The 27,414-nt window shown below is 42.6% G+C and overlaps 1 protein-coding gene across 2 annotated transcripts in view; it reads left to right on the forward strand.

Moving 5' to 3' along the window:
* LOC137373877 (protein transport protein Sec24D-like) overlaps nt 1-27,414 on the forward strand; it is a 282,185-nt gene that overhangs the window by 238,335 nt on the left and 16,436 nt on the right. For both annotated transcript variants that reach the window (XM_068039393.1, XM_068039404.1), the window contains exons 19-21: nt 2,310-2,428; nt 22,292-22,471; nt 25,432-25,623. In XM_068039393.1, coding sequence (XP_067895494.1) covers nt 2,310-2,428; nt 22,292-22,471; nt 25,432-25,623 — 491 coding nt within the window. The remainder of the gene's footprint in view (nt 1-2,309; nt 2,429-22,291; nt 22,472-25,431; nt 25,624-27,414) is intronic.

Consider the following 27,414-nt stretch of genomic DNA (forward strand, 5'->3'; position numbering starts at 1 on the left):
TAAAACTGTATTAGAATCTATATCAGTGCAGAGTTACAGGCTTTTTTTATATTCTTCATATTGTATATTTCAGAATGATTATTGATACTGGATGAAATTAATTGTATTTGTCAATGTCCATTTGGTTCAGCTGGGAGCACTTTTGTCTCTGAGTCAGAAGGTTATGGGGTCAAGCCCCGCCTTTGGACTTGCATATATAAGCTTGACTGACATTTCTGTGCAGTGCTGAGTGGGTACTGCTTTTCAATGGAATGATAAACAGAAAGGTTCTGTAATGGACAGGCGATCTGCCACACCAGATTACCATCCATGTAGTAACAATGGCAGTTTACCCCACTGTCTTTTGGATGAGATGTTAAACCAAAGCCCACGTACCTAGTCAAGAAAACGTGAAAGATTTCACCAGTTGAAGAAGATCAAGGAGTTCTCCTAATGTAGTGACTAACATTTCTGTTTCAACCAAAAAGTGATGTATTAGTTATTCATCTAGTGAGATAGTTTATATCAATTTTGATAGAAATTTCTTAAATTTCTGCCATTGTTTACAAAACATACTAAATTGCCAGTTATTTTGAAACTAGCCTCTTCTCCTTCATTTCCATGCATTGGTGAAATTTGTACTTATCAAGGCGGAGAGTGCTGGGGGATGAAAATATTTCTTCACTTTTGATCTTACCCCCAATGAAAAATATAAAGGTACTGCTCAATGGAAGGACACAGTTCACCAAATTCTGTTGACACTTATTGTTAAGCTCTCTGTTGAAGTGAAGGAGTCCCAGGCTTGGAATCAAGTATTCCTACAGCATCACTTGCATCATTTGCAGTTACCCTCACCCTCTGAAAAGTAGTACACTCTCCACGTGATGATTGCAGCCATTTTGATAACCAAGTCCCTGTCAGAGGATCCATGAATTGAATCATTTCAGCATGTTGTAGGAAGACTCACAGGATGCAGTTTTTATTTTATTTATTTAGAGATACAGCACTGAAACAGGCCCTTCAGCCCACCGAGTCTGTGCCGACCAACAACCACCCATTTATACTAACCGTACTTCTTTGGCCTCCTTATCTCGAGAGACAATGGATACGCGCCTGGAGGTGGTCAGTGGTTTGTGAAGCAGCGCCTGGAGTGGCTATAAAGGCCAATTCTAGAGTGACAGGCTCTTCCACAGGTGCTGCAGAGAGATTTGTTTGTCGGGGCTGTTACACAGTTGGCTCTCCCCTTGCGCCTCTGTCTTTTTTCCTGCCAACTACTAAGTCTCTTCGACTCGCCACATTTTAGCCCCGTCTTTACGGCTGCCCGCCAGCTCTGGCGAACGCTGGCAACTGACTCCCACGACTTGTGATCAATGTCACAGGATTTCATGTCGCGTTTGCAGACGTCTTTAAAGCGGAGTCATGGACGGCTGGTGGGTCTGATACCAGTGGCGAGCTCGCTGTACAATGTGTCTTTGGGGATCCTGCCATCTTCCATGCGGCTCACATGGCCAAGCCATCTCAAGCGCTGCTGACTCAGTAGTGTGTACAAGCTGGGGATATTGGCCGCCTCGAGGACTTCTGTGTTGGAGATACGGTCCTGCCACCTGATGCCAAGTATTCTCCAGAGGCAGCGAAGATGGAATGAATTGAGACGTCGCTCTTGGCTGACATACGTTGTCCAGGCCTCGCTGCCATAGAGCAAGGTACTGAGGACACAGGCCTGATACACTCGGACTTTTGTGTTCCGTGTCAGTGCGCCATTTTCCCACACTCTCTTGGCCAGTCTGGACATAGCAGTGGAAGCCTTTCCCATGCACTTGTTGATTTCTGCATCTAGAGACAGGTTACTGGTGATAGTTGAGCCTAGGTAGGTGAACTCTTGAACCACTTCCAGAGCGTGGTCGCCAATATTGATGGATGGAGCATTTCTGACGTCCTGCCCTATGATGTACCCTACAGTAATCCCATATTCCCTACCACCACTAGGGGCAATTTACAATGGCCAATTTACCTATCACCTGCAAGTCTGTGGCTGTGGGAGGAAACCGGAGCACCCGGCGAAAACCCACGCGGTCACAGGGAGAACTTGCAAACTCCACACAGGCAGTACCTAGAATTGAACCCGGGTCCCTGGAGCTGTGAGGCTGCGGTGCTAACCACGACCTTCCTTACAGTGATCATTTAAAATTTACATAATAGTTATTAATGTATTTAAAATGTAATGACTGTTTTCCATAATGATTTTGTTCATATTACTTGACCACATGAAGCCAGGATTTCCTTGCATTGGAAACAAGTTTTAATTTCTTTGTTTTGATTATTTTAACCAGCATACAGAGCCATTCTGAGCCAACCTCTGAAGACTGTTAGAGAGATACTGGTTAACCAAACTGCCCACATATTGGCTTGTTACAGGAAGAATTGTGCCAGCCCCTCATCAGCTGGCCAGGTGAGTACATTAACCAACCTCAAACCAAATCAGTAGTGTGTAGTACAATAGATTTATTATCTAAGAAATGATGAATAGTGTTTTGATTGTTGCTAACTATCATTGCACTTTTCCTAAATTAAAATTGAACAATTTCATTGTTATTTGTTTCTTTAGTTTTCTTTAGTTGCTGTATAATTTGCAATGACTATTTATTTCTTCTGTTACACAAAACTATTAATTTAAACTATCACAAAAGCAGTACCTGCATTATAATATATCTAATTAGCTGAAAAAATGCACACTCTAATGGTATGGTTTGAAGCTCGACTATAGAAAATAGTTCTTAAAACATCATACCCCTTTTCAATCCCAATTTGGAGAAATGATTGTTTTATGCTTAGATCAAGGATGTTACCACAGGGAGTGGTTGAAGCGAATAGTATAAGATGCATTTAAGGGGAAGCTAGTCAAGCATGTGAGGAAGAAGGGAATAGAGGGTTACAATGATAGATTTAGATGAGGAAGGATAGGAAGAGGCTCAAAGTGAAGCATAAATGCTGGCATGGAATGGTTGAGCCAAATGGCCTGTTTCTGTGCCATATATCCTATGTAATTCCATGTAATATCAGTATAGAGAGTATGTACAAAGTCATGGTAGTTAATGAATGCTAAAGCATGCTGTTTTATTTATAATATATTTATATATAAATAAACTCATAGTGTATATTATACACAAAGATATATGTTAGAGACCTATATGCATCTTTTGCTCCTGCTTATGCACCTACCTATCGCGGTGGGTAAATGTCAATATCTAGTGTTCATGATTGGCTTGTTCAAATGGTGCAGTCAAGTTATGTACACCTGCAGGATTTGGTAGATTGTTAATGAAACAGATTAATAAAGAAGAGGACAATACTGTAATATTTGTACTATGATTGGGTCTGAATAATTAATATGTATGACAAAATTGCAGATACATTGTGAAGTAATGCCCACATTCAGTCAATATCCAGTGAAAGGGAAGGTTTCTTTTGATATTTATAGCCAAATCAAACATATAGTGCTTATGAATTCACTGCAAATAGCATGCATATAGTTTTATTACACCTTGACATGGTCATCAGATTAGCTATGTCTGAAACATGAGTTTTTTTTAAATGAAAGACTTAATTGGACCCTAGAAGGTCAAATCATTTTCATTTAGTTCGATTACCTGGAAAGCTTAAATATTATGGCCCTGAAACCCCATGGGTGTCCTCCCAGTCTCTTGCTATATCCTACCTCATCTTCATCCGTTCCATCAAGACTTCCAATGAGGTTATAGAGAGCCTGGGGCCTTGCTTCTGATTCAACTTGCATTTTATAGCAGTAAGAGTCAATAGTGTCAATAAACCTCCTTTTAAAAAGTGCATCTCTGCTTTAAGTAGGCCTCTAGAGGCCTGCCAGAAATTATGCCCAGAAAGTAGATAGGCTTCTCATTCTTGACATGATCAGGGAGCAGGGGAAAACCTACCAATCAAATTTATATGAAGCCTTGGCAGGGATATAGGCAGCACCATGTTGCACCACGGGCATTTGACAAAATTATTGACTCAGCCATGGACATGGGGGCAATAATCTGTATATAAAGTGGATAACCAATCTAATGCTATCAAAACACAGTCCAATTTAAAACACATTTCTCCCTTTTTAGTAAGAAACCTGACATTGATTTTGCTTTCACAAGTAGTCAATGTCTGCTGCACAATATCTGCTGATATAGTGATGCAGAGAATTCAGATAGATGTCCATCTGTCAGGAGAAATCGTTATCTCTCTCTCCCTCTCTCTGTGTCCATCTCCCTCTCCCCCATCTCTGTATCATCCCCTTCTCCCCTCTCTCTGTATCCATCCCCTTCCCCTCTCTGTGTCCATCTCTCGCTCCCCTCTCTTTGTCCAACCGCCTTCCCTGTCTCTGTGTCAATCCCCCTTTTCCCTCTTTCTCTGTCCATCCCCGTCCCCTTTCTCTGTCCGTCCCCCGTCCCCTTTCTCTGTCCGTCCCCCGTCCCCTTTCTCTGTCCAACCTCCTCCCCTTTCTCTGTCCATCCCCTTTTCCCCGTCTCTCTGTCCATCCCCCTTCCCCCTCTCTCTGTGTCCATCCATCTCTCCCCTCGCTCTGTCCATGTCCCTCTCCCTTCTCTGTGTGTTCATCCCTCTCTTGCTCCCCCACCCCCCCCCACTGCCACCAGGCTGATCTTTGTTTAAAGGGCTGTCTGACTCTCAGTGTGCTCCCTCAGCACTGCCTCTCTAGCTGTGTGCTGGCCCGCTTCCTGCTCTCCCCTCGGCCTCTCCCCCACAGCAGCCATTCATGCTTACTCCCTGAACCGTGCGAAAACATCAGGGGTGGCCAATCAACACTCATCCCGGCTGGGCAGCCTGCTCTCAGTCAGAGACAGTGACCAAACACAGACAGGCGTCCACCATCCATCAGATACAGTTCCTGCCTACCCCCTCCACCTGACATATGCTTTAATAGGAGAGCTGTCAATCAAAGCTGAACCAAGGGCAGCCCACTGTCAGTCAGAGGATTGGTGGGCCAAATGGAAACCATGGACCTCAATCTTTTACCACAGACACTGGTGTCCATGTACAGACACGTTGCTGACCCCGGGCATGAAACACCGGGCATGAAATCTAGAGCAGCGAATGCAATTTGCAATTGCCCCCGCTGGGTTAAAATCAACACCTCCATGTTTCTTTGAGTGTGAGAAATCCATAAACTTTATCCTCAAAATGATGATTACTTATCCATATCTATTCTGAATCCTAAAATATTGCATTCTTGCATGGGTGTGTCACTGTAACAGTAGATCAATGGGCTTCAACCTGAGCTTGAATGCCAAATTAAGTTTTTTGTGGAAACTTTACATATAGTCCTTCATTTCTTGCTTGGGATGGAACTTGTGTTAGCGGTTGTTCCAAATGCTTAAAAGATTTAATTTCTTCTGTAAATAAAAATGGATTTCATGCACCTGATTTGATGAAGGAAACATTGTGTATTCAATTTCGTTATTGTGCATCCTTACGCACACACTGCTGTTGTTGTAAAATTGGGATTTTTATAGTGTTATGGTCACGTGAAAAAGGTGTCTAGGGGTCCCTCTTAGCCTTCACCTGGTCTTACCGTAACTGCTTTCCAATTATAAGGCAAAGAAACCAGCCCAAACAGGTTTTCTTAGGTTTAAAGAAGAAAAGTTGAAATTTATTAAACTTAAACTCTAATTTGATTGCGGATGCACAATGCGCCCATGCTAGCATGCATACGCGATACACACACACAAATAGAGATAGCAAAGAGCAGAAGAAAAATAAAGTGGAGAAGTTTGAGGCAATATCTGAAGAGTTTTTGTTACGGTTCTTCAAGCTCACTGTACAGTCCTTGATTGTAGGTAGATCTTGGTTTTCATTGGGGCCCAGTATTCTTCTTAAACCTTGTTCGCTGTAGAAGACATTTCTCTCTTGGGGTTCATGTGTCTTCAGTGGTTTCAGAGGCTTGTGAGAAAGAGCTGGGAGCAGACAGGAGAGATCGCCTCAGTCCAGGAGCAAAAAGTCTTTGAGTTCAAACTCTCTGTGGCTAGTTCAAAAGACCCCTGGAACAGCCAGGTAGTCATGTGACCAGCTGGTCAAACCAGTCCTGGCCCCTGTGGATTGCATCACCCCAGCAGGCCCTGGAATGTGCTTCCCCACCCCCTCACTGTCCGTGGATCAACATCTATTGTGGGTTGAATGTGTCAAGGAATGGTGCTTTGTCTACACAAGCACCATCTGTTAATATGCAAATGTATTTTCCAGCCACAGCTGATCTGTTTAACAAGTCATTTCCTTGCTCCAGTAACAGTTTAAAATCAATGTTCATGACAAAATTAATATGCCTCATTCTTGGCAGATGGGGGCCTAGCATGACTTTAGAGTACATAAGGATAAAGTTGTCAGTGGCAGGAAGGTCTTTGCTATGCAACACAATGAGCAGTTAAAACAGACAGAGGTAGCAGAATTTTTAATAAATGATCCATGTACCAAAATGTTTTATCTTAGATCTTAGTATAAGATTTGCTTTGGATGCATTTACATTATGGAATACCAACAAGTGTGGTTCATGCTAAACTGCAATAATGGCAAATGTGAAGATGAGAAACAGCTGACAAATTGTAACTGCAACAAATGGCTGTAATTATTTTTGTTTGTAAAATAATACTGCAGTCTACCAAAGCAAACTTAACACATTTGTCACATTCTTGTTTTTCTGCCTCCTCTGTAGAAAAATGCTTTGATGATATTAGGTGAACTCTCATCAAGTTCTGTCCTTATAAGGTTACAGAATTGGTAACTTCTGCTGGGAGTTGGAACTGGAGTTATCCTGTTCCGTATACATAATGACTAGCTTAACCTTGGAAGGAAGTGGAATATGGACAGAAGAAACATAAACTTAAAACTAACATGCTTACTTCAGCTGAAATGATCAAAAGGGACTGTTTTGAGCATTTCACTGTTTGACAAACCATAGATTTAACAACATAATATGTTGGATTAATCTTTACTGATTGCTTAAAGCGTTTATAAGGACAAAACTTTGCAAAATAATATTTTTTAAAATCCTAATGAACAAGGCAGAATAAATGTCATCCAGCTTGCTTCCGGCAAATTTACTTTTCAAAGTAACATGTGATAAAACTAATTTTAATCAGTAGATAAGGTAATCTCATAAATAAACTCAGTGTTTAGCATTTGTATACTTTTAACAAATCAGATGATTCTGTATAGGCTCAAAAAGCTTTAATTATACTAACAGAAGCAATGACTCACATTTATACTGAAGTTCTATGTAACTTTTACAACAAAAAGTTAAATGTTCTACGTAAAAGCTTTTTATGATAATGAGAATAATGCTTAAATATAGTGGCAAAAATACTACTAACAGTTACAATATGGAATTTAATTGGACTTGGTCAATATTTTTGTCAATTAAAATTATATGTAAACTGTCAAGTATAATATTAAACTGAATCATCATTTCCATTTTTTCCAGGGAATTCAATTCATTTCAAAATTATAATGGTATCAATTAACTAATGTCCAGCTGTGACATTGTTAAGCGCCATGTGAACATATCCTCGAGTTTTCAATATGATGTATTTTTGTGGTTACATGTGAATTTGGAGGAACAATCAGTTAAAAGTAAAGAGAAAGAATAGCAGGGAATGTAAATATTTGCCAAGTTAAGCTCAGGACAGAAAACGCTAAAGCTATAAAAAGTTAAGCACAAACGAAGAAGGGTCACTGACCCGAAATGTTAACTCTGCTTCTCTTTCCACAGATGCTGCCAGACCTGCTGAGTGATTCCAGCATTTCTTGTTTTCATTTAAGCACAAACATATAGTCTGCTTCTTGGTACCATTCTGTAATGTGGCTGTATAAAGATAAGGATATTTTGTAATTGATAGTGCAGACTCACATTGCAATGCCAGTTAAAACGCTGTTCATAAGTGCTCAATCCAAAAACGCAGAAACACACCAACATTAGTTAGTATTGCTATTACAGATCAGCTCTATTGGAATTTATATATATTGTATTCAAGAATCTGTTTTTGTTGACTTAGAAAACTACCCAACTTATATGAGAGATGTTTTTGAGAGCTAGCAGGTAAAGGTGGTAAATAACCATTTCTTCATCTCTACTTAGCTTACTGTTTTTAAGAAGCGAATGACTCATTGGGGGGTTTTCTAGTTGTACTGATAAAGAAGTGTTTCAGGGAAACAATGGCCATATTTTTTTAGGTGTGTAGGAATGATAATTGAAGTCACAAACATAATTTATCACCAGGAATCCAAATTCATCTGAACCCTAGTCTTAGGCCTGAATTGGATTTGGGCCAACTAAATATCCTGGAAATGATTGTAAGTTTGGAATGTTCCAAACTGATGCCTGATTCAATAGACCTAGCAGCCAAATCCAGGGTTCATTTTTCACTTGAAACAGGGTACGACTGAATCTTGATAAAGACAGATGCATGCTGCTCTTCCCACTTTCAAAATGAGTTGCTTCTCATTCTTTTGTAACTCAAGCAGGCATAATAGATTAGTAATTTGAATCTTCCCATAGGTAGCTTGTTATCTTATACAGTTGGTTGATTAACAAATTTTAATGCATCTCAACAAGAGTATCAGAAATATTTCTACACCACTGAACATGCTAACTTATACTCCTACTTTAATGGATGTGTCCAGCACTCAGACCCCCATTGGAAGTTGTTCTGGTAAATTTTTAAAAAATGATGCCCATACTCCTCTTTGGGCGGGCTTTTGCCTGATGTCTCTAATGGCTGGATGCTGGTAGCAGCAATTAGAAACAGCAGCCAGCAGTGCCAATGGTCATAACTGCCAATTCTGGTTTAACTGGCTGACGTCACAGGTGATTTTGGCAATGTTCACCTCCAGAAATCTTCCTCCGATTTCAGAGATGATCCTGGCCAGATAGGCAAAATCATAAATGCAGCTTTATGCTAACTATGCATTCGTCAGTCTCACACATACATAGATATCCGTTGTTACTGAAATTAACATAGGAATATTAAAAAGAGTACGCCACTCAGAACTTCAAGCCTGCTCCATCATTTAATTAGATCATGGCTAATATGCTCAATAGTCCTTGATGCCTTACCTAACAAAGGATCTATCTTTCACTGTCTTGAAATCTACAGTTGTCCCAGCATCCACAGCTTTTTGGGGGAAGAGAGCTCTACACACTACTTTTTGTGAAGAAGTACTTCCTGGTTTCATTTCTGTGAACTAGCTTGATGTTAAGACTATGGGTGGAATTTTATGGACTGTGAAAAAGCCGATTTGGTGACCTGCGGGGTGATTTAATGAGATGGGAATAGATTTTTCGGATTCCCGATGGCGGGATATTTTGGAAAAATTAAATCAATGGCGTGTTTGCGGTGTTCCGTGGTTCCCAGCATGGCCGATTGCAGCTTTGCATTAATTTACATTCCATGAATACTCATTAACCTACGCTTAGTTACAATTCACGCCTACCTGCCAGATTAAGTGAACGTCGAGCACTATTTCTGCGCCACCTGGTTCACGGTTGTTTCCCCATGGCGTGCAACAGTCGGATTGGTGCAGTCGAGTCTCAGGTCTGTTCTGTTCTCTCTTTAACTCATCGGCAAAACAAATGCCAGTAAAAGAATGAAGGTTTAGCTCCTGGCTCTGCACCAGCAAGGTTGATTCTTCTCAGGGGAGGGCGGCGAACATATTGGGGGGGTCTACAAGGAGGAGCAGGGGAGGGTACTTGGGAAGAAAGAGTGGGGTGATCAGGTGCATGGAGGAGCAGGAGAGGGTGGAGCGGAATGTCCAGGGTGTGTAATGGTTGCTATTGCTGCTGGAGCTGGATGTGTGCAGTTGCAGGGGTGGTGGGTTGATTAAAGTATTAGTCAGAAGATCGTCGGCAATGGCCTAAAGGGAGGGATGAGTGCTGTCAACATCAGGGATCTGTGGGGCAAATTGAGGGTACTGGCTAGCAGAAGGAACAGTCACAGTCAGTGGGGCAAATGGATTCTATTGTGGGGGGTGAAGATCAACCCATACGAGCATACGAATTAGGAACAGGAGTAGGCCATTCGGCCCCTTTGAGCCTGCTCTGCCATTTAATAAGATCATGGCTGATCTGATGGTGGCCCCAGCTCCAATTTCCCGCCTACCCCCGATACCCTTTGACTTCCTTGTGAGTCAAGAATTTACCTACCTCCACCTTAAAAATATTCAATAACCCTGCCTCTACCACTCTCTGGGCAAGAGAGTTCCAAAGACAATCAACCCTCTAAGAGAAGAAATTTCTCCACATCTCAGTCTTAAATGGGCGACCCATTATTTTTAAACTGTATCCCCTAATTCTAGTCTCTCCCACAAGGGGAAACATCCATTCAGCATCCACCCTGTCAAGTCCCCTCAGGATCTTATATGTTTCAAAAAGATCACCTTTCATTCTTCTAAACTCCAATGGATACAGACCCAACCTGTCCAAACCTTCTTCATAAGGTAACGCCACCACCCCCCCCCCCCCCCCCACTCCCACCATCACAGGGATCAGTCGAGTGAACCTTCCCTGAACTGCCTCTAATGCATTTATATCGTTTCTTAAATAAAGAGACCAAAACTGTACACAGTACTCCAGATGTGGTCTCACCAATACCCGATACAACTGTAGCAAAACATCCCTACTTTTATATTCCATTCTCCATGCAAAAAAACAACATTCCATTTGCTTTCCTAATCACTTTCTGTATCTGCATACCAACCTTTTGTGATTCATGTACCAGAGCACCCAGATCCCTCTGTACCTCAGAGTTCTGCAGTCTCTCTCCATTTAAATAATATGCTGCTTTACTATTCTTTCTGCCAAAGAGGATAAGTTCACATTTTCCCACATTATACACCATTTGCCAAATTTTTGCCCACTCATTTAACCTATCTATATCCCTTTGCAGACTCCTTTATGTCCTCTTCACAACTTACTTTCCTACCTATCTTTGTGTCATCAGCAAATTTAGCAACCATACATTCAGTCCCTTCATTCAAGTCAGTGACATAAATTGTGAATAGTTGAGGTCCCAGCACTGATCCCTATGGCACTCCACTCGTCACATCTTGCTAACCCAAAAATGACCCATTTATGCCTACTCTCTGTTTCCTGTTAGCTAACCAATCCTCTGTCCATGCTAATATGTTACCCCCAGCACCATGAGCTTCTATTTTGCTTAGTAACCTTTGATGTGGCACCTTGTCAAATGCCTTCTGGAAATTGAAGTATAGCACATCCACAGGTTCCCCTTTATTCATGTTGTTTGTTACTTATGGTTGGTATACTGCAATGCCATAGGGAGGGGAATGGGACTCAGCAACAATGGTCAGGTCGATTTGAGGAGTATCAAGGGTCAGAGTCAGCTTTTCATTAGTAACAGGAGTAGGAACAGGGGATGAATACATGAATACATTGATGATTATACTGTGCACGATAATGGGGGGAGATTCAATGGTAATGGAGGGAAGGGTAACAGTAACATTGGGTGGGTTAAGGTGATGGGCTTAGGCTGGAAGGTTGCAGGAGGAGGTTGGAAGGTGGGGAGACTTGCCCTGAATTCCACGCGCACCATTTTCTTCAATGATATTGGAAATCACATGGCCACTCAAGGATCGCAAGGAGAGTGGGAGGAGACACACGATAGTGTATGTGTCTTCTACCTCGCTGCAATTTTAAGGCAGATATAATGGAACTGCTCATTGCCTCGATGATTTAGCTCACTGGCAACAGAGGGCTGGATTGCTACGCTCTCCTTATTTATTGTTCTGAAAAACCGCAGCGACATGGGTCTCATACACACAATTTGTCTAGTTCCACTGGAAGAAGAGCAAAGGGAGAGACTAAGGAGGGCTCTTTTCCCTCAATGCATGATGCCTGAATGCCAGTAACAGGCAGAACAGGAAGGTGAGGATGCTCCGAATGATAACATCCAGGAACGGCCTTATGGAAGATGGATATTGGCAGTCATCGCATCCTCAGGACAAGGAAAAATTACCTTCAAATGTCCAAGAGGCAATACCACAGACGCCAAAGGATGTCATGTGAAATGGTCACAGAAATTTGTAGGATAGGATTAGGAACATAGGACTTAGGAGCAGGAGTAGGCAATTCGGCTCTTAGAACCTGCTCCGCCATTTGATAAGATCATGGTTGATTTGATTGTGGTCTCAACTCCACTTTTCTGTCTGCCCCCATAACCCTTGACTCCTTTGTCTAACAAAAATCTAACTCAGCCTGAATAAATTCAATGCCCCAGCCTCCACTGTTTTCTGGGGAAGAGAACTCCACAGACTAACAATCCTTTGAGAAAAAAAAAATTCTCCTCATCTCTGCTTTAAAAGGGAGACCTCTTATTCTTTAACTTTGTCCCTAGTTCTAGCCTCCCCCGCAAGAGTATACTCTATCGAGCCCCTTCAGGATCTTATATGTTTCAATAAGATCACGTCTCATTCTTCTAAACTCCATTGGGTATAGGTCCAACCTGTTCAACTTTTCTTCATAACATAGACCCTTTATCACTGAAATTAGTCATGTGAACCTTCTCTGAATTGTTTCTAACACAATTATATCCTTTTTTGAAATAAGGAGACCAAAACTCTGCACAGTACTCCAAATGTGGTCTCCATCTGCCAATTTTTTGCCCACTCAGATAACCTATCTATATCCCTTTGTCGACTCTTTACCTCCTTGTGACAACTTACTTTCCTTCCTATCTTGATGTCTTCAGCAAATCTAGCTACCATACATTCGGTCTCTTCATCCAAGTCATTGATATAACTTGTAAATAGTTGAGGCCCCAGCACTGATCCCTGTGGCACTCCACTAGTTACAGCCTGCCAACCTGAAAAAGACTTAGATATCCCTACTCTCTGCTTCCTGTTAGCTAACCAGTCCTTTCTCCATACTAATATGTTACCCCATACAGCATGTGCTCCTATCTTGTGTAGTAACCTTTGATGTGGCACCTTATCAAATGCTCTTTGGAAATCCAAGTACACCACATCTACAGCTTCTCCTTTATCCACCTTGCTTGTTACTTCTTTGAAGAACTCTAATAAGTTAGTTAAATACTATTTCCCTTTCACAAAACCATGTTGACTGATCCCATTTTGATTTTCTAAGTATCCTGTTGTATCCTCCTTAATAATGGATTCTAGTAATTTCCCCACAACAGATGTTAGGTTAACTGGCTTATAGTTTCCTGCTTTTTGTGCCCTACCCTAACCCGCAAGAAACCTACAAGTACTTTTCCCTACCTTTTTGTGCAGGGAAAAAATAGACTATCAACCTAGTTGATAAAGGTGTTACATTTGCTATTTTCCAATCAATTGCTGGGACCCTTCCAGAATCTAAGGAATTTTGGAAGATTATAACCAAAGCCTCTACTATCTCTGTAGCCACTTCTTTTAAGACCCTAGGATGCAGGCCATCTGGTCCTGGGGACTTGTCAATCTTTAGGTCCAATAGTTTTCCAGCACCTTTTCTCTGGTGATGGTGACTATTTAAAGTTCCTACCTTCCTTTCATCTCTTGATTTTCAAGTATCTTTGGGAAGTTTCGTCAGTCTTCTACAGTGAAGACTGACACAAAATACCTGTTCAATGCCTCTGCCATTTCATTGTTTTCCATTATCAATTCCCCAGACTCACTCGCTACAGGACCAACACTAATTTTAGTTACTCTTTTCCTTTTTTAAATACATGTAGAAACTCTTACTTTTTTATATTACTAGCTAGTTTTCTCCCTCTTTTTTATGGCATTCTTTGCTGGTTCTTAAAAATCTGTCCAATCTTCTGACCTACCACTAATCTTTGCAGATGTGTGCAGTGTTTCTTTCAACTTAATTTCTTTATTTAGCCACAGATGATGCATCCTTCTCAAAGAATCTTTCTTTCTCACTGGGATAAATCTTTGCTGAGAGTTATTAAATTTCTCCTTAAATGTCTGCCACTGCATCTCTACAGTCATATATTTAAACTTCTCAGTTCACTTCAGCTAGTTCTGCCTTCATACCCTTGTAATTACCCATATTTAGGTTTAAAACACTAGTATTAGACCCACAATTCTCTTCAAACTGAAGGTGAAATTCTATCATTTTATGATTGCTGCTGTCTGGAGGCTCCTTTACCTGTCTCATTACACATTACCAGATCAAGAATAGCCTGCTCGCTGTTTGCCTGTAGATCGTACTGCTCTAAGTAATTGTCCCGAATACACTTTGTGAACTCATTTTCCAGGCTACCTTTGCCAATTTGATTTGCCCAATCTACATGTAGATTAAACTCACCCAAGACTATTCCAGTACCTTTCTTACACACCCCACTTATTTCTGCCTGTATACTATGTCCTACAGTGTAGCAACTGTTAGGGGGCCTATAGACTACTCCCACAAGTGACCTCCTACCTTTCCTATTTCTTATCTGTATCCGAACTGATTCTACATTTTGCTCTTCCAAGCCAAGTTCATCTATCGCTACCATACAAATGACATCCTTAATTAACAAAGCTACCCCACCACCTTTTCCTAGTTTTCTGTCTTTTCAAAATGTCAAATACCCATCAATATTCAGGTCCCAGCCTTGGTCACCTTGCAACCATGTCTCCGTAATGGCTGTCAGGTCAGAAATATTTATTTCTATCTGTGCTAATAATTCATCCATTTTGTTATGAATGCTACGCGCAGATACAGAGCCTTTAATTCTGACTTTTTACCATTTCAGCAATCTTTGGCCTTATCTGCTGGTGCAGTCTTAGGTTTGTATACTCTGTCTCTTCCTGCCACACTCTGGTTATCATAACCCAAATCGCTACCCTGCTCTATTACCTCATTGTTTCCCTTTGATTTACGATATCTCCTCTCGCATGATCCCTTCCCCCCACTATTTAGATTAAAGCCCTATCTACTGCCCTAGTTGTACAACTCGCTAAAACACTGGTCTCAGCACGGTTCTGGTGAAGATCGTCCCAATGGTACAGCTCCCATTTTCCCCAGTACTGGTGCCCATGCCCTATGAATTGAAGCCCATTTCTCCCACACCAATCTTACAGTCACGCGTTTAACTCCCTAATCTTACATCATGCCAATTTGCTTGTGGCTTCAGTAATAATATAGAGATTATTACCTCTGAGGTTCTGCATTTTAATTTAGCCCCTAGTTGCTCATACTCCCTATGCAGAAACTCTTTCCTAGTCCTATGTATGTCATTGGTACCCACATGGACCAGGACAGCTGGATCCTCCCCCTCCCACTACAAGTTCCTCTCCAGCCCTGGGCAGATGTCCCGAACCCTGGCAGGCAACACAGCCTTCTGGACTCGCGCTCTTGGCTGCAGAGAACTGACTATACTATCCCCTACTATCAATAAATTCTTATTTACTTCCCCTGCTTGAATGGCTTCCTGTACCATGGTGCCATGGTCAGTTTGCTCATCCACTCTGCAGCCCTCACTCTCATCCAGACAAGCTGAAAAAACATCAAACCTGTAGGACAATTGCAAGGGCTGAATTGCAACGGGTGAGGCTCTTCGACTTCTGCCTTCTCAATCCCCTTACCTGCCTCAGTCTCAGTTACACCTCCGTCCCTAACTACTGACCAAATCAGAAGATGCTATCCTATGGGTTGTAACGGCCTTCTGGAACAAAGTGTCCAGGTAACTTGCCCAGTCCCTGATGCATTGCAGTGTCTGTAGCTCTGCCTCCAGCTTATTGACTCTGAGCTGAAGCTCCTCAATCCATAGACACTTACTGACTGTAGACATGGTTGCCGTGGATCACATTGATGTCCATAAGCTCCCACATACTGCAGATGCAACACATCACCTGCCCTGCCATCCTTATTGCATTTTAGTTAACATTTTTTTAAATTAATGCCTCTCCTCACCACCACTTACTGTACTAATTTAAACTTTGGTAATACAATAAGCCTTAAAAATAACCTTTAAAAATAAAACAAAACAGTAAACTCACCAGCTTCTAACTTCCCTTCTGCTTGTGCATTTTAATTAATTATAAGCTAGCTGCTTAAAATTTAATTTATTTTACATTTTTCTAATTCCCAGCTATTAACACATGCATCCCAACAGCAGTGTACTAACCTAGCTATTTACAGAAACTCCTGAACAGCAGTTCCTTGCTATCCAATCACCTTACAGCTTTCTTGTGATGTCACTGATTCTTTTCTCAAACTCAGCGCATGCCAACTCCTGTAGCTCCTCTCCTGCTCTTAAATGCTCCCACACAGGCCCGGTTCCTCTCCATTCACTGAAGGTAGGTGAAGGCCCCGAGCCTCACTCTGTATTTATCTGCGCCTGCTGTTAGGTGCTCCCACGCAAGTCTGGTTCTCTCTGCTCCCTGAAGTTGAGTGAAGGCCTCGAGCCTCGCTTTGTATTTATCTGCTTCAGCTGTTAGGTGCTCCCACACAGGTCTGGAACCTCACTGCTCCTTGCTGCATGACCTGCAACTACCTGACTTTGCTGGGAATCCCATGCCAGTTGCCCTCAAGGTGACTGCTGCACTCAATTATTTTTTGCTAGTGGGTCCTTCCAGAGATCCACAGGCGACATATGTGACTTATCACAGTCTGTGATGCATAGGTGCATCTAAGAGGTGACCAACGGTCCTTTTGACGTGCCAATGATTTTATCCACTTATCCGTAGATGAGGACAGCCAGGCAGCAAGGTCTGCGGCCTTCAGCACTATCGCTGGGTTTCCTAGAGTGCACTGTACTGATGTGACCCATTAGAGCTCCCAGGAGCAGCCTGCTGTATTTGTGAATCGCAAAGGCTTCCACTCTTTAAACGTACAATTGGTGTGCAACCACAGGAGAAGAATAACACATGTTTCCACACGTTTCCCAGGGACTGACATCACTCATTCAGGATTGGCTTTCACACGACACATCCAAGCACATCAAAAATGCCAATCGTCAACTTTGCACAAAATCATTTCAATGTATGGCACCAAGGCTGCTCACATAATCCAATGCATGCTTTGTTTGCCCTCCATCTTAGAGACGGAGCCAGAGGGCAAACCAATGAAGCAGCTTCTCCAAGACCACTTACGCTCGCCGATCTGAGCCTGTTATTAATGCACTTGCAACACTGTACCTCCTCTGCTATCTCCATCCAGCCTTAGTCAGGTGGGAGGGTCTTTGCAGTTTATCTGCAGGAAACAGGAACTCCTACCCTTCCCTGATGGCCTAGAGGAGAACCTGCATGGAGGCATCACTGAACCGTGGGGCGGGACATTGCCTGCTGGCTGATATTTTCTTTTGTGTTGCTGCAGAAGTAAAGTAAATGATGTGAAGTCAGTGCTGGATTTCAAAAGTTAAGGGAGGCAAAAGCATTTGAGCCGGAATTTTACGCCACCCCAGCGAGCCGGATGGTGGCGCTGGTGGGGGGGGCGGGGGGTGGTGGCGTAAAATTGAGCGGGAGGCTCCGTGAGGCATTCCTGGTCCACTCCCACCTCTGCCCCACTTTACATGGGCCAGTGGGGGGCAAGAAACGGCCGCCTGCCCCAGGCCAATTAGGGCCCTTAAGTGGCCACTTAAGGGCCTTCATTTGCCTCCACGGGTATTTTATCCGTGACAAACGGGCATCCAGGAGACATGAAAGGCCGCCCAGTGAAACCTGGCAGCCTCTCAGTGCACTGTGGGGAGGGCGGGTGGGGGGGGGTCTGGACAAACAGGAACAGGGTGCCCGATTGAGGGAAGTTCCCCCCCCCCCTCCCCCCAAATGACCATACTTGCCTCGCCAAGGCCTGACTGATTAGCCCGGCGAGGCAACCCTAACTTACCTGGACTCCCGGCTCCAAGTCCTTGGCTGGTCTGCAGTCCCAGCAGTGGCCACCGCTCCCAGTAATGCTGCTAGGCCTAAGAGCTGCCAGCCCGATGATTGGCTGGCAGCTCAGTGAGGTGGAACTTCCTCCCTCAAGCTGGTGGAAGTCCCACCTCGGAACAGTTAAAACCCGGGGACCGTAAAATGCGGGTCGGATCCCCGGGCCGGGCAGAAGCGGGTTTGTCACCGACTTTTACATTGGTGACCAGCTCCCGTCCGCCCGACGTTATATCCAGCCCTTTGAATTGATTTCAAGCTTCATTTCAGGCTCCTATTCAGAGACTAACATGACAGGAAGGCTTCTGATCCTTGAGGCTGCAAGCACAGAATGCTTTATAGCTGCAGTGATCATAGTGCTTGGCCCAGTGACGGCGGGTTCCACCATTGAAAGGCTGTCCCTGCCGCATAATCCCACGTGTCCCCCAATGTCCATCACCGCACATTTAATTTACATACTAAATCATGTGGGAAATGAGAGAAATGGCGGAAGCAGAAATTACGCCGATTTCCAGTTCCACCATTGGGAATGCCACGGGACTCATAAAATTCTAACCTATGTCCTTTTGTTCTTGATACCCCCACCAGAGGAGATAATAGTAATATCGGATAGGCTAAAAATAAAGGAGGTTGCCTGGATGTTGCTAGCCACCTCTCACAAATCACCTCTTAACTGTCTCTGCTGTAAGAAAAACAACCCTAGTTTTTCCAGTCACTCCACATATACTGAAGTCTTTCATGCTTGGTCCTATTCTAGTAAATTTCTTATATATCCTCTCGTTCATAATAAGTGGTTACCGAAGGAAGTAAGGGTTCAAATTGTAGAGGCTCTTGCCACAATGTTTCAGTCCTCCTTAGATATGGGGGTGGTAGAAAAAGACTGGAGAATATCAAATGTTTCACTCATGTTTAAAAACAGGGACCCAGCAACTAGAGGCCGGTCAACTTAACATCAGTGTCGGAAAACTTTTAGAGACAATAATCTGGGACAATGTTAATTAGCATTTGGAAAAGTATGGGCTAATAAATTGAAGCAGAAGGGACTGAAAGCAGACAGTAGTGATTGTTCTTCAGACTGGAGGGAAATTTGGTATTGGATTTTACCAGCTCTCTGGAGTCATTCTGAGAGGCGAGTGGTCTTGGAAAATGGCGGTAGAAGACCTTGGGAGGGAAGGCCAGTGGTGGGAACCAAAGAGGCGTGGCCGCCCACCAACCGGAGGTGGACAGCCAATTAAACCAATTAATTGTCCAATTAGGGGCTACTTACAGACTCCACCCGCATTTTACCAGCATTGGGAGGGGTTGCTACAGTGTGGGGAGACCGCCATGTAAACAGTAGAGGCCTCCCAGCGGGTTCCTAGGGTTGGGGGGGTGCTATCATTTACGGCCGCTCCACAGAGGGCCTTCCGGCGGCAATGGCTGCCCCCTTGGCTAAGGTGCCACCGCTGGAAAGTGCATACAGCTCCCCCCCCCCCCCACCCCCACAATCACCGGGGCCTGTTTACATGGCCCCGCTTGGGTTAACAAATAACTTATCTTGTGTTCAAGGGCACCCTAGCATGAAGGTATGCTCTCCTTCCCCCTGCAGCTTTAGCAGCAGCCACCTCTATCGGTGGAAGGCGACATGAGGAGAAACTTTTATCTTTACACAATGAGTGATTAGGATCTGGAATGCACTGCCTGAAAGTGTGGTAGAGGCAGTTTCAATAGTGGTTATCAAAACGGAATTTGACAATTTTCTGAAGAAAATAATTTGCAGGGCTACGGGTAAAGGTTGGGTGAGTGGGACTAGTTGAGTTGCTTTTGCAGAGAGCGGGCAAGGACATGACAGGCAGAATGGCCGCCTCCTGTGTTGTCATTCTGTGATTCTAAGGACGAAACATGCAAAAAAGAGGAAACAAAATGGGGGCAGAGACTACAGTCGGAAATTGATGAATTCAGTGTTGATTCCAGAAGACTGTAAAGTGCATAACCAAAAGATGAGGTGCCGCTGCGCAAGCCTGCCTTACTTCCTTTTGAAAGCAAACAGGGTCATTTATTCTATTGGAGGTGGTTCTGTAATTTAGCCATTGTTAAAGCAGATCAGCATTGAGGTAATTGAAAATGAGTAACAAAATAGCATATCTGAAAAGTGTGTGGCCTTGTACCACTGTTAAATCTAAAACTTCTCTCCATCCAACAATTCATTCCATCAGCTGAATTATTGGTGAGTAGTGGGGACAAAGGATACATGTAGTACAACATTCTTCAGCTGGGAGGAGGGATAATCTGAGCTGTCAACATTTCTCTGACCAGCACCAGTGCCAACCTCAACTAATTAATAGGATGTGTGTCTCATGGACAAATTGAACAGTATCAATTGCCAGGGAAAGAATAACTTCCTTGGATTTATTTTCCCACCTACTAGACTGAATGAAAAGTGTCAAAATTCACCCAAATCTCAACTGTAGTGAGAGAGATTGAGTGAAAGAGACCCTAGAAATCTTATGTATAGGTAGTTGAGCATTAAGCCATTGAAGGTAAGAAGCTAACATCTGATGTGAGCAAATTGTTATGCCGCTCCTTTACATACTGTGAGAGACACTGGGGTGTGATGTTTAATAACTTCATAACATATCATCAGTTGTTTAAATTAGTGACATTTTTAAAACTATTATGAAGAGTTGCAAGACTATAATCTAAGTCAAGTGGTTCATATAATATCCTAAATCATGAAAAAGGCTCAAGTGGTTTAGAAACATTTTCGAAACAACTCAACCAAGAAGTCCAAAAAGTTTGGTAACTTTTTCTGAACAACCAGTTTGGACTCGATTCCTTTTCACATATGTTATTATTTGTAATAAAGTGTATACTGAGCCTATTTGAAGTGCACCATTTCAAATAGAGCTGGGCTGCTGCCAGTTCATTACATGCCATCGAGTTGAGTACAGCTGTGCATCATAGTATCACATGACAAGTCAAAGGGTATTATAACCCTTCAGAACAGTGCTGAAGGATTACACTGCTGCTTGACTGGCAGAACAGTATTACAGGTTGCTTTTCACCAAATTACTTGTATCACCATATATATTAGAAGTGTATTTACAACAGCAATTTTTTGCATTGGTTTTGTGATTGACTTTATTTCATAATTTGCTTCATCTGTTTCATAATGTTATTTTATTTACTTATGGGATGTCGATGTTGCTGGCAAGGCCAACATTTATTGCCCGTCACTGATTGCCCTTGAGAAGGTGATGGTGAGCCGCCTTCTTGAACTGCTGCAGTCCATGAGGTGTAGGTGCTCCCACAATGCAGTTAGGCAGGGAGTTCCAGGATTTTGACCCAGTGATGATGAAGTAACTATGACATACATTAGGATGCTGTGTGACTTGAAGGAGAACTTGGAGGTGGTGGTGTTCCCATCTCCTGCTGCCCTTGTCCTCCTAGGTGCTAGTGGTTGTGTGTTTATGAGGTACTGTCAAAGAAGCCTTGGCAAGTTGATACAGTGCATTTTCTAGATGATACACACTGACTGCAAATGTGTGCTGGTGATGGATGGGGTGCCAATCAAGCATGCTGCTTTGTCCTGGATTCTGTCAAGCTTCTAGAGTATTGTTGGAGCCGTGCTCATCCGGGCAAGTGGAGAGTATTCCATCGCACTCCTAACTTGTGCCTTGTAAATGGTGGACAGACTTTGGGGAGTCAGACAGTGAGTCGTTCACCATGGAATATCCAGCCTCTCATAGACACACTATTTATGGGGCTGGTCCAGTTAAGTTTCTGGTCAGTGGTAACCCCAAGGATGTTGATGTTGTGGTATCCAGTGATGGTAATACTGTTGAATATCAAGGGAGATGATTACACTCTCTTTTTGGAGACGGTCATTGCCTAGTACTTCAGTGGCACTAATGTTGCTTGCCTCTAATCAGTGCAAGTCTGAAAGTTGTCCATGTCTTGATCCATGCAGTAAACGGTATGGTATAGTTTAGCATTTATGAAGGAAAAAGATTTCAACATTGTGTTCTGGCTGATCCTTGGCATTTGAAGAAAATAAATCTATACTTTAGTAGCCTGAAGCTAACGTTGGTTTCTCTCCAGTTTCATTAAAATAATCTATCATCCCCATTAATGGACAGATAGATTGAAACCTTAAACTGGAATAGCCAGACATGAAGGCGCTTTTCAGATTTCCTGCCCTTGCTCCACAGTAAATCAGCAGACTTCTTTCAAATCATCTACTGGATTGTGTTGGACAAACTTCAAAACATTATCATTACTAATGCAGAACATTAACACAATTTGCAAGCAAGAATCACACTGTTTTTCATCTAGAATGTGCAGATATATTAATATCACGTTGTAATTTTAATTTGATTAAACAGAAATAAAAATCTGTCCTGTTGTGCGATGGTTGCTTGTTATTGAAGCATGTTTTTTTGTCTGTCAGCTCATCCTTCCAGAGGCCATGAAGTTGCTGCCAGTCTACATGAATTGTCTCTTGAAGAGTTATGTTTTACTGGGGAGCCCTGACCTTCCCACAGATGAGAGAGCTTTCCAACGGCTGCTGGTTACATCTATGGATGTGGTTGGCACACAATCCTTTTTCTACCCACGGCTTTTACCCATCGTAAGTGAAGAGTTTTAATGGACGGGAAGTTCTGCGCCTGATGCAGGTGCTGCCATTCTGTCCTCCATCAAGGGATCCCCAGAAAACTTCTGAACAATGTAGAGGGTGTAATAAATTTCCAGGCTTTTTTTCTCTGCCTTCCGCTGGAACTGAGTGTTCCCTAGGTGTGCATCTGTGCAATATTGTGCCTAAGAGGGCTTCAAGAAAACAGTTGTGAAATTGCTGCACATGAAGGCCAGAGAAATCTTACACCATTGTTGTGATGTTAGGAACTTCCTATTAGATCGATAGGGATAAAATAAAACTTTTTATGATTTCAGATGCTAAAGTAATGCTAGATCTTACTAAATCATGGCTGTTTTTCCTCCGCTTTTGTTATCTGACTACAAATAACAAGGTAGGAGCAGCTTAAACTGCAATAGTCATTTTTAATTCTAGGAGGATTTGAAGTAAGCCAGAAGACCTATCAAAATACACTTGCTTTTCATATTAGGTCATAAATAATTAATAATAGGAACTGTTTCTGTTTCAGTTCTTTCACATTCTCACTCTTTGTCTTGTTTAATAGCCAATAAAGTAATCCTTCAAAAGAGAAAGCAGTGAGTCTCATAGAGGAATCATAGATGCTGTTGGAAAAGCTGTTATGCTTCAGTTAATGATTTCTTGTATGAATTGCATCAGTATTGAAGTCACTGTTGTGTCTCATGTTGTGCGACAAGAAATGAAAAAGCTCACAGTGGTATATTGGACGAGGTATAGTGCAGACTCAGCAGAATGATACCTGGGCTAAAAGGATTAAATTATGAGGACAAGTTGCATAGGCTTGTATTCCTTTGAATTTAGAAGATTAAGGGATGATCTAAATGAGATGTTTAAGATGATTAAAGCAGATGATAGGGTAAATAGAGAGAAACTACTTCCCTGGTGGGGCAGTCCAGAACAAGAGGGCATAACCTTAAGATTAGACTGTTCAGGAATGATCATATAATTGTTACAGCAAAGAAGGCCATTCGACCCAGTGTGTCCATGCCAGCCCTCCGAAGGAGCAATTTACGTACTGCCATTCCTCTGCCCCCTCCCCACATCGCTGCACGTTCCTCCTTTTCAGATATTTAGACAATTTAGAAAATGTAGAAAAATTTACGACACAGAAGGAGGCCACTCTGCCCATCATGTCTGCGCTGGCTGAAAAATGAGCTACCCATCCTAATCTGATTTTCCAACACTTGGTCTGTATCCCTGGAGGTTACAGGACTTCAGGGTCCGTATCCCTGGAGGTTACAGGACTTCAGGGTCCGTATCCCTGGAGGTTATGGGACTTCAGGTGCATATTCAGACACCTTTTAAATGAATTGCGGTTTTCTGCCTCTACTACCCTTTCAGGCAGTGAGTTCCAGACCCCTACCACCCTCTGGGTGAAAACATTTTTCCTTGTCTCCCCACTAATCCTTATACCAATCACTTTAAATCTATGCCCCTTAGTCACTGACCCCTCTGCTAAGGGAAGTAGGTACCCCTCTATTCAGGCCCCTCACAACCTTATACACTTCAATCAAATCTCCCCTCAGCCTCCTCTGTTCCAAGGAGAACAACCCCAGCCTATCCAATCTTTCCTCATAGTTGCAATTTTCCAGTCCTGGCAACATCCTCATAAATTTCCTCTGTACCCTCGCTAGTGCAATTACATCCTTTCTGTAATGAGGTAACCTAACTAGTGTTTTCTACAGCTCCAACATAACCTCCTTGCTCTTATATTCTATGCCACGGCTAATAAAAGAAAGTATTCCATATGCCTTCTGAACCACCCTATCGACCTGTCCTGCTATCTTCAGGGATTTGTGGACATGCACTCCAAGGTCCCTCACTTCCTCGACACCTCTCAGTATCCTCCCATTTATTGTGTATTCCTTTGCCTTATTTGACCTTCCCAAATGCATTACCTCACACTTCTCTGTGTTGAATTCCATTTACCACTTTTCTGCCCACCTGACCAGTCCATTGATATCTTCCTGCAGTCTGTAGCTTCCGTCCTCGCTATCAACTATGCGGCCAAATTTTGTTTCATCTGCAAACTTCTTGAATCTGCCCCTACATTTACGTCCAAATCATTAATATATACCACAAAATTCAGGGGATCCAGTACTGAGCCCTGCAGAACACCACTGGAAACAGCCTTCCAGTCACAAAACCATGACCCTTTGTTTCCTGTCACTGAGCCAATTTTGTATCCAGCTTGCTATATTTGCCTGGCTCCCATAGGCTTTTATTTTTTAACCAGTCTGCCATGTGGGACCTTGTCAGAAGCCTTGCTAAAATTCCTGTAGACCACATCAATTGCAGTACCCTCATCAATCTTCCTTGTTACCTCCTCAAAAAATTCAATCAAGTTAGTCGGACATGATCTTCCCTCAACAAATCCATGCTGGCTGTCTTTGATTGATGTGTGCCTTTCTAAATGACAGTTTATCCTGTCTGTCAAAATTGATTCCAATAATTTGCGCACTACCGAGGTTAGACTGATTGGCCTGTAATTATTCGGTCTAACCCTCTCTCCCTTTTTAAACGAAGGTACAACGTCAGCAGACCTCCAATCCTCCGGCACCATACCTGTATACAGTGCGGATTAGAAAATGATGGTCAGAGTGATGTCAGAAAGCACTTCTTCACACAAAGGGTAGAGGAACTCTGGAACTCTCTCCTGAAGAAAGCTGTTGAGGCTGGGTCAAGTGAAAATTTCAAAGCTGAGATTTTTATTTTTTTTGTTAGAGAAGCTTATTATAGAATATGGAACTAAGGCATGTAAATAATGTTGAGATACAGATCAGCAATAACCTAATTGAATGGTCAAACAGGCTTGAGAGGCTAAATGGCCTGCTCCTGTTCCTGTACCTATGTTTCCGAGGTTAATGCACACCCTCCAACTACTGACACAGCTGAACACTTCTCTGTTTCATAAACAGCACAAGATGGATGTAAACAGTGAGGAGTTTCCTGCTGCTGTCCGTTGCTCAGAAGAACGTTTAGCTGATGGAGGAATATTTTTGTTGGAGAATGGGATAAATATGTTCCTGTGGCTGGGGCTGAACTCTCAACCTGAGCTAATTCAAGGCATCTTTAATGTACCGTCCTTTGCACATATCAACACAGATCTGGTAAGTAATATGTGAAAACTTCTTAACATTCAAATTTGAATTTCCTGAAAGTAATCATTCTCGCCTCCCTCACGTGATAAACCACATTATATTCTTGAGGAAAAGAGTGTTACAAGAGTGATTGTGTAAGAAGTGCAATAAATTTATTTGTAGCAATTGACCAAAATGTATGCATTCACTGACTAATTTATAATTTTATTCAGAGGACAAGATTTCCTCAAAGCTATCCTTGCCCCATTGCCAAATCCTCACCAGAAATGTGGCAGAAACCCCACATAAACAGGATTTTCTGACACACTTCCAGCAGTCTTATAGTGGGATGATACGAATTATGAGCAGGAGTAGACCACTCGGTCCCTCGGGCCTGCTGCACCATTCAATAAGTTCATGGCTCAACTGATTGTAACCTCAATTCCACATTCCTGCCTACCCCCGATAACCTTTCATCGCCTTTCTTATCAAGAATCTACCGACCTCTGCCTTAACAATATTCAAAGACTCTGCTTCCACCGCCTTTTGAGGAAGAGAGTTCCAAAGACTCACAGCCCTCTGAGAGAAAAAATTGTTCCTCACCTCTGGCTTAAATGGGCGAGCCCTTATTTATGAACAATGACCCATAGTTCTAGATTCACCCACAAGAGGAAACATCCTTTCCACATCCACCTGTCAAGACCCCTCACGATATAGGTTTCAATCAAGTTGCCTCTTACTCTTCTAAATTCCAGTGGATATAAGCCAAGCTTGTTCAACCTTTCCTCATAAGACAACCCACCCATTCCAGGTATTAGTCCAGTAATAAAAACAGAAAGTGCTGGAAATACTCAGCAGATCTGGCAGCATCTGTAGAGAGAGAAGCAGAGCTAACATTTCAGGTCAGTGACCTTTAATCAGAACTGGCAAAGGTTAGAAATATAATAGATTTTAAGCAAATAAAGCGGTGGTGGGGAAAAAAGAGAACAAAAGGGAAGGTGTGTGATAGGAAAGAAAGCCGGAGAGATTAACTGACAGGGAGGTCATGGGGCAAAGGCAAAGAGTGTGATAATGGTGTGGTGAAAGACAAAGCATTAGTCGCAGAGGGAGCATTAATGACAGAATAATGAGCAGCCCTAGCCAAAAGCACAAACATGAAAAAAACAGTAGGCAGGCACATAGTAAAAAAACAAAAAAATACGGAACAAAATAAAATAAAAATAAAAAAGGGCCAGTCACGCTCTGAAATTGTTGAACTCAATGTTCAGTCTGGTAGGCTGTAGTGTGCCTAATCGGAAGAAAAAGTGCTGTTCCTCGAGCTTGCATTTATGTTCACTGAACATTGCAGCAGGCCAAGGACAGAGATGTGGACATAGTCTAGTGGGCATTAGTCTGGTGAACCACCTCTGAACTTCTTCCAATGCATTTACATCCTTCCTTAAAGGAGACCAATACTGTACTCCAGATGTAGTCTCACCAATGCCCTGTATAGCTGAAGCATAACCTCCCTCTTTTGAAGCGTAATTACTCTCACAATAAACAATAACATTCTATTAGCTTTCCTACGTACATGTTGTACCTGCATACTAACAGTTTGCGATTCATGCCTAGGACACCCAGATCCCTCTGCATCTCAGAGCTCTGCAATCTCTCACCATTTAGATAATATGCTTCTTTTTTATTCTTACTGCCAAAATGGATAATTTCACACTTTCCCACATTATACTCCATTTGCCAGATCTTTTCCCACTCACATAACCTATCTATCTCCCTTCGTACCCTCTTTATATCCTCTTCACAACTTACGTTCTTACCTATCTT

This window comes from Heterodontus francisci, chromosome 1, assembly GCF_036365525.1.
Source record: "Heterodontus francisci isolate sHetFra1 chromosome 1, sHetFra1.hap1, whole genome shotgun sequence".
Lineage (NCBI taxonomy): Eukaryota > Metazoa > Chordata > Chondrichthyes > Heterodontiformes > Heterodontidae > Heterodontus > Heterodontus francisci.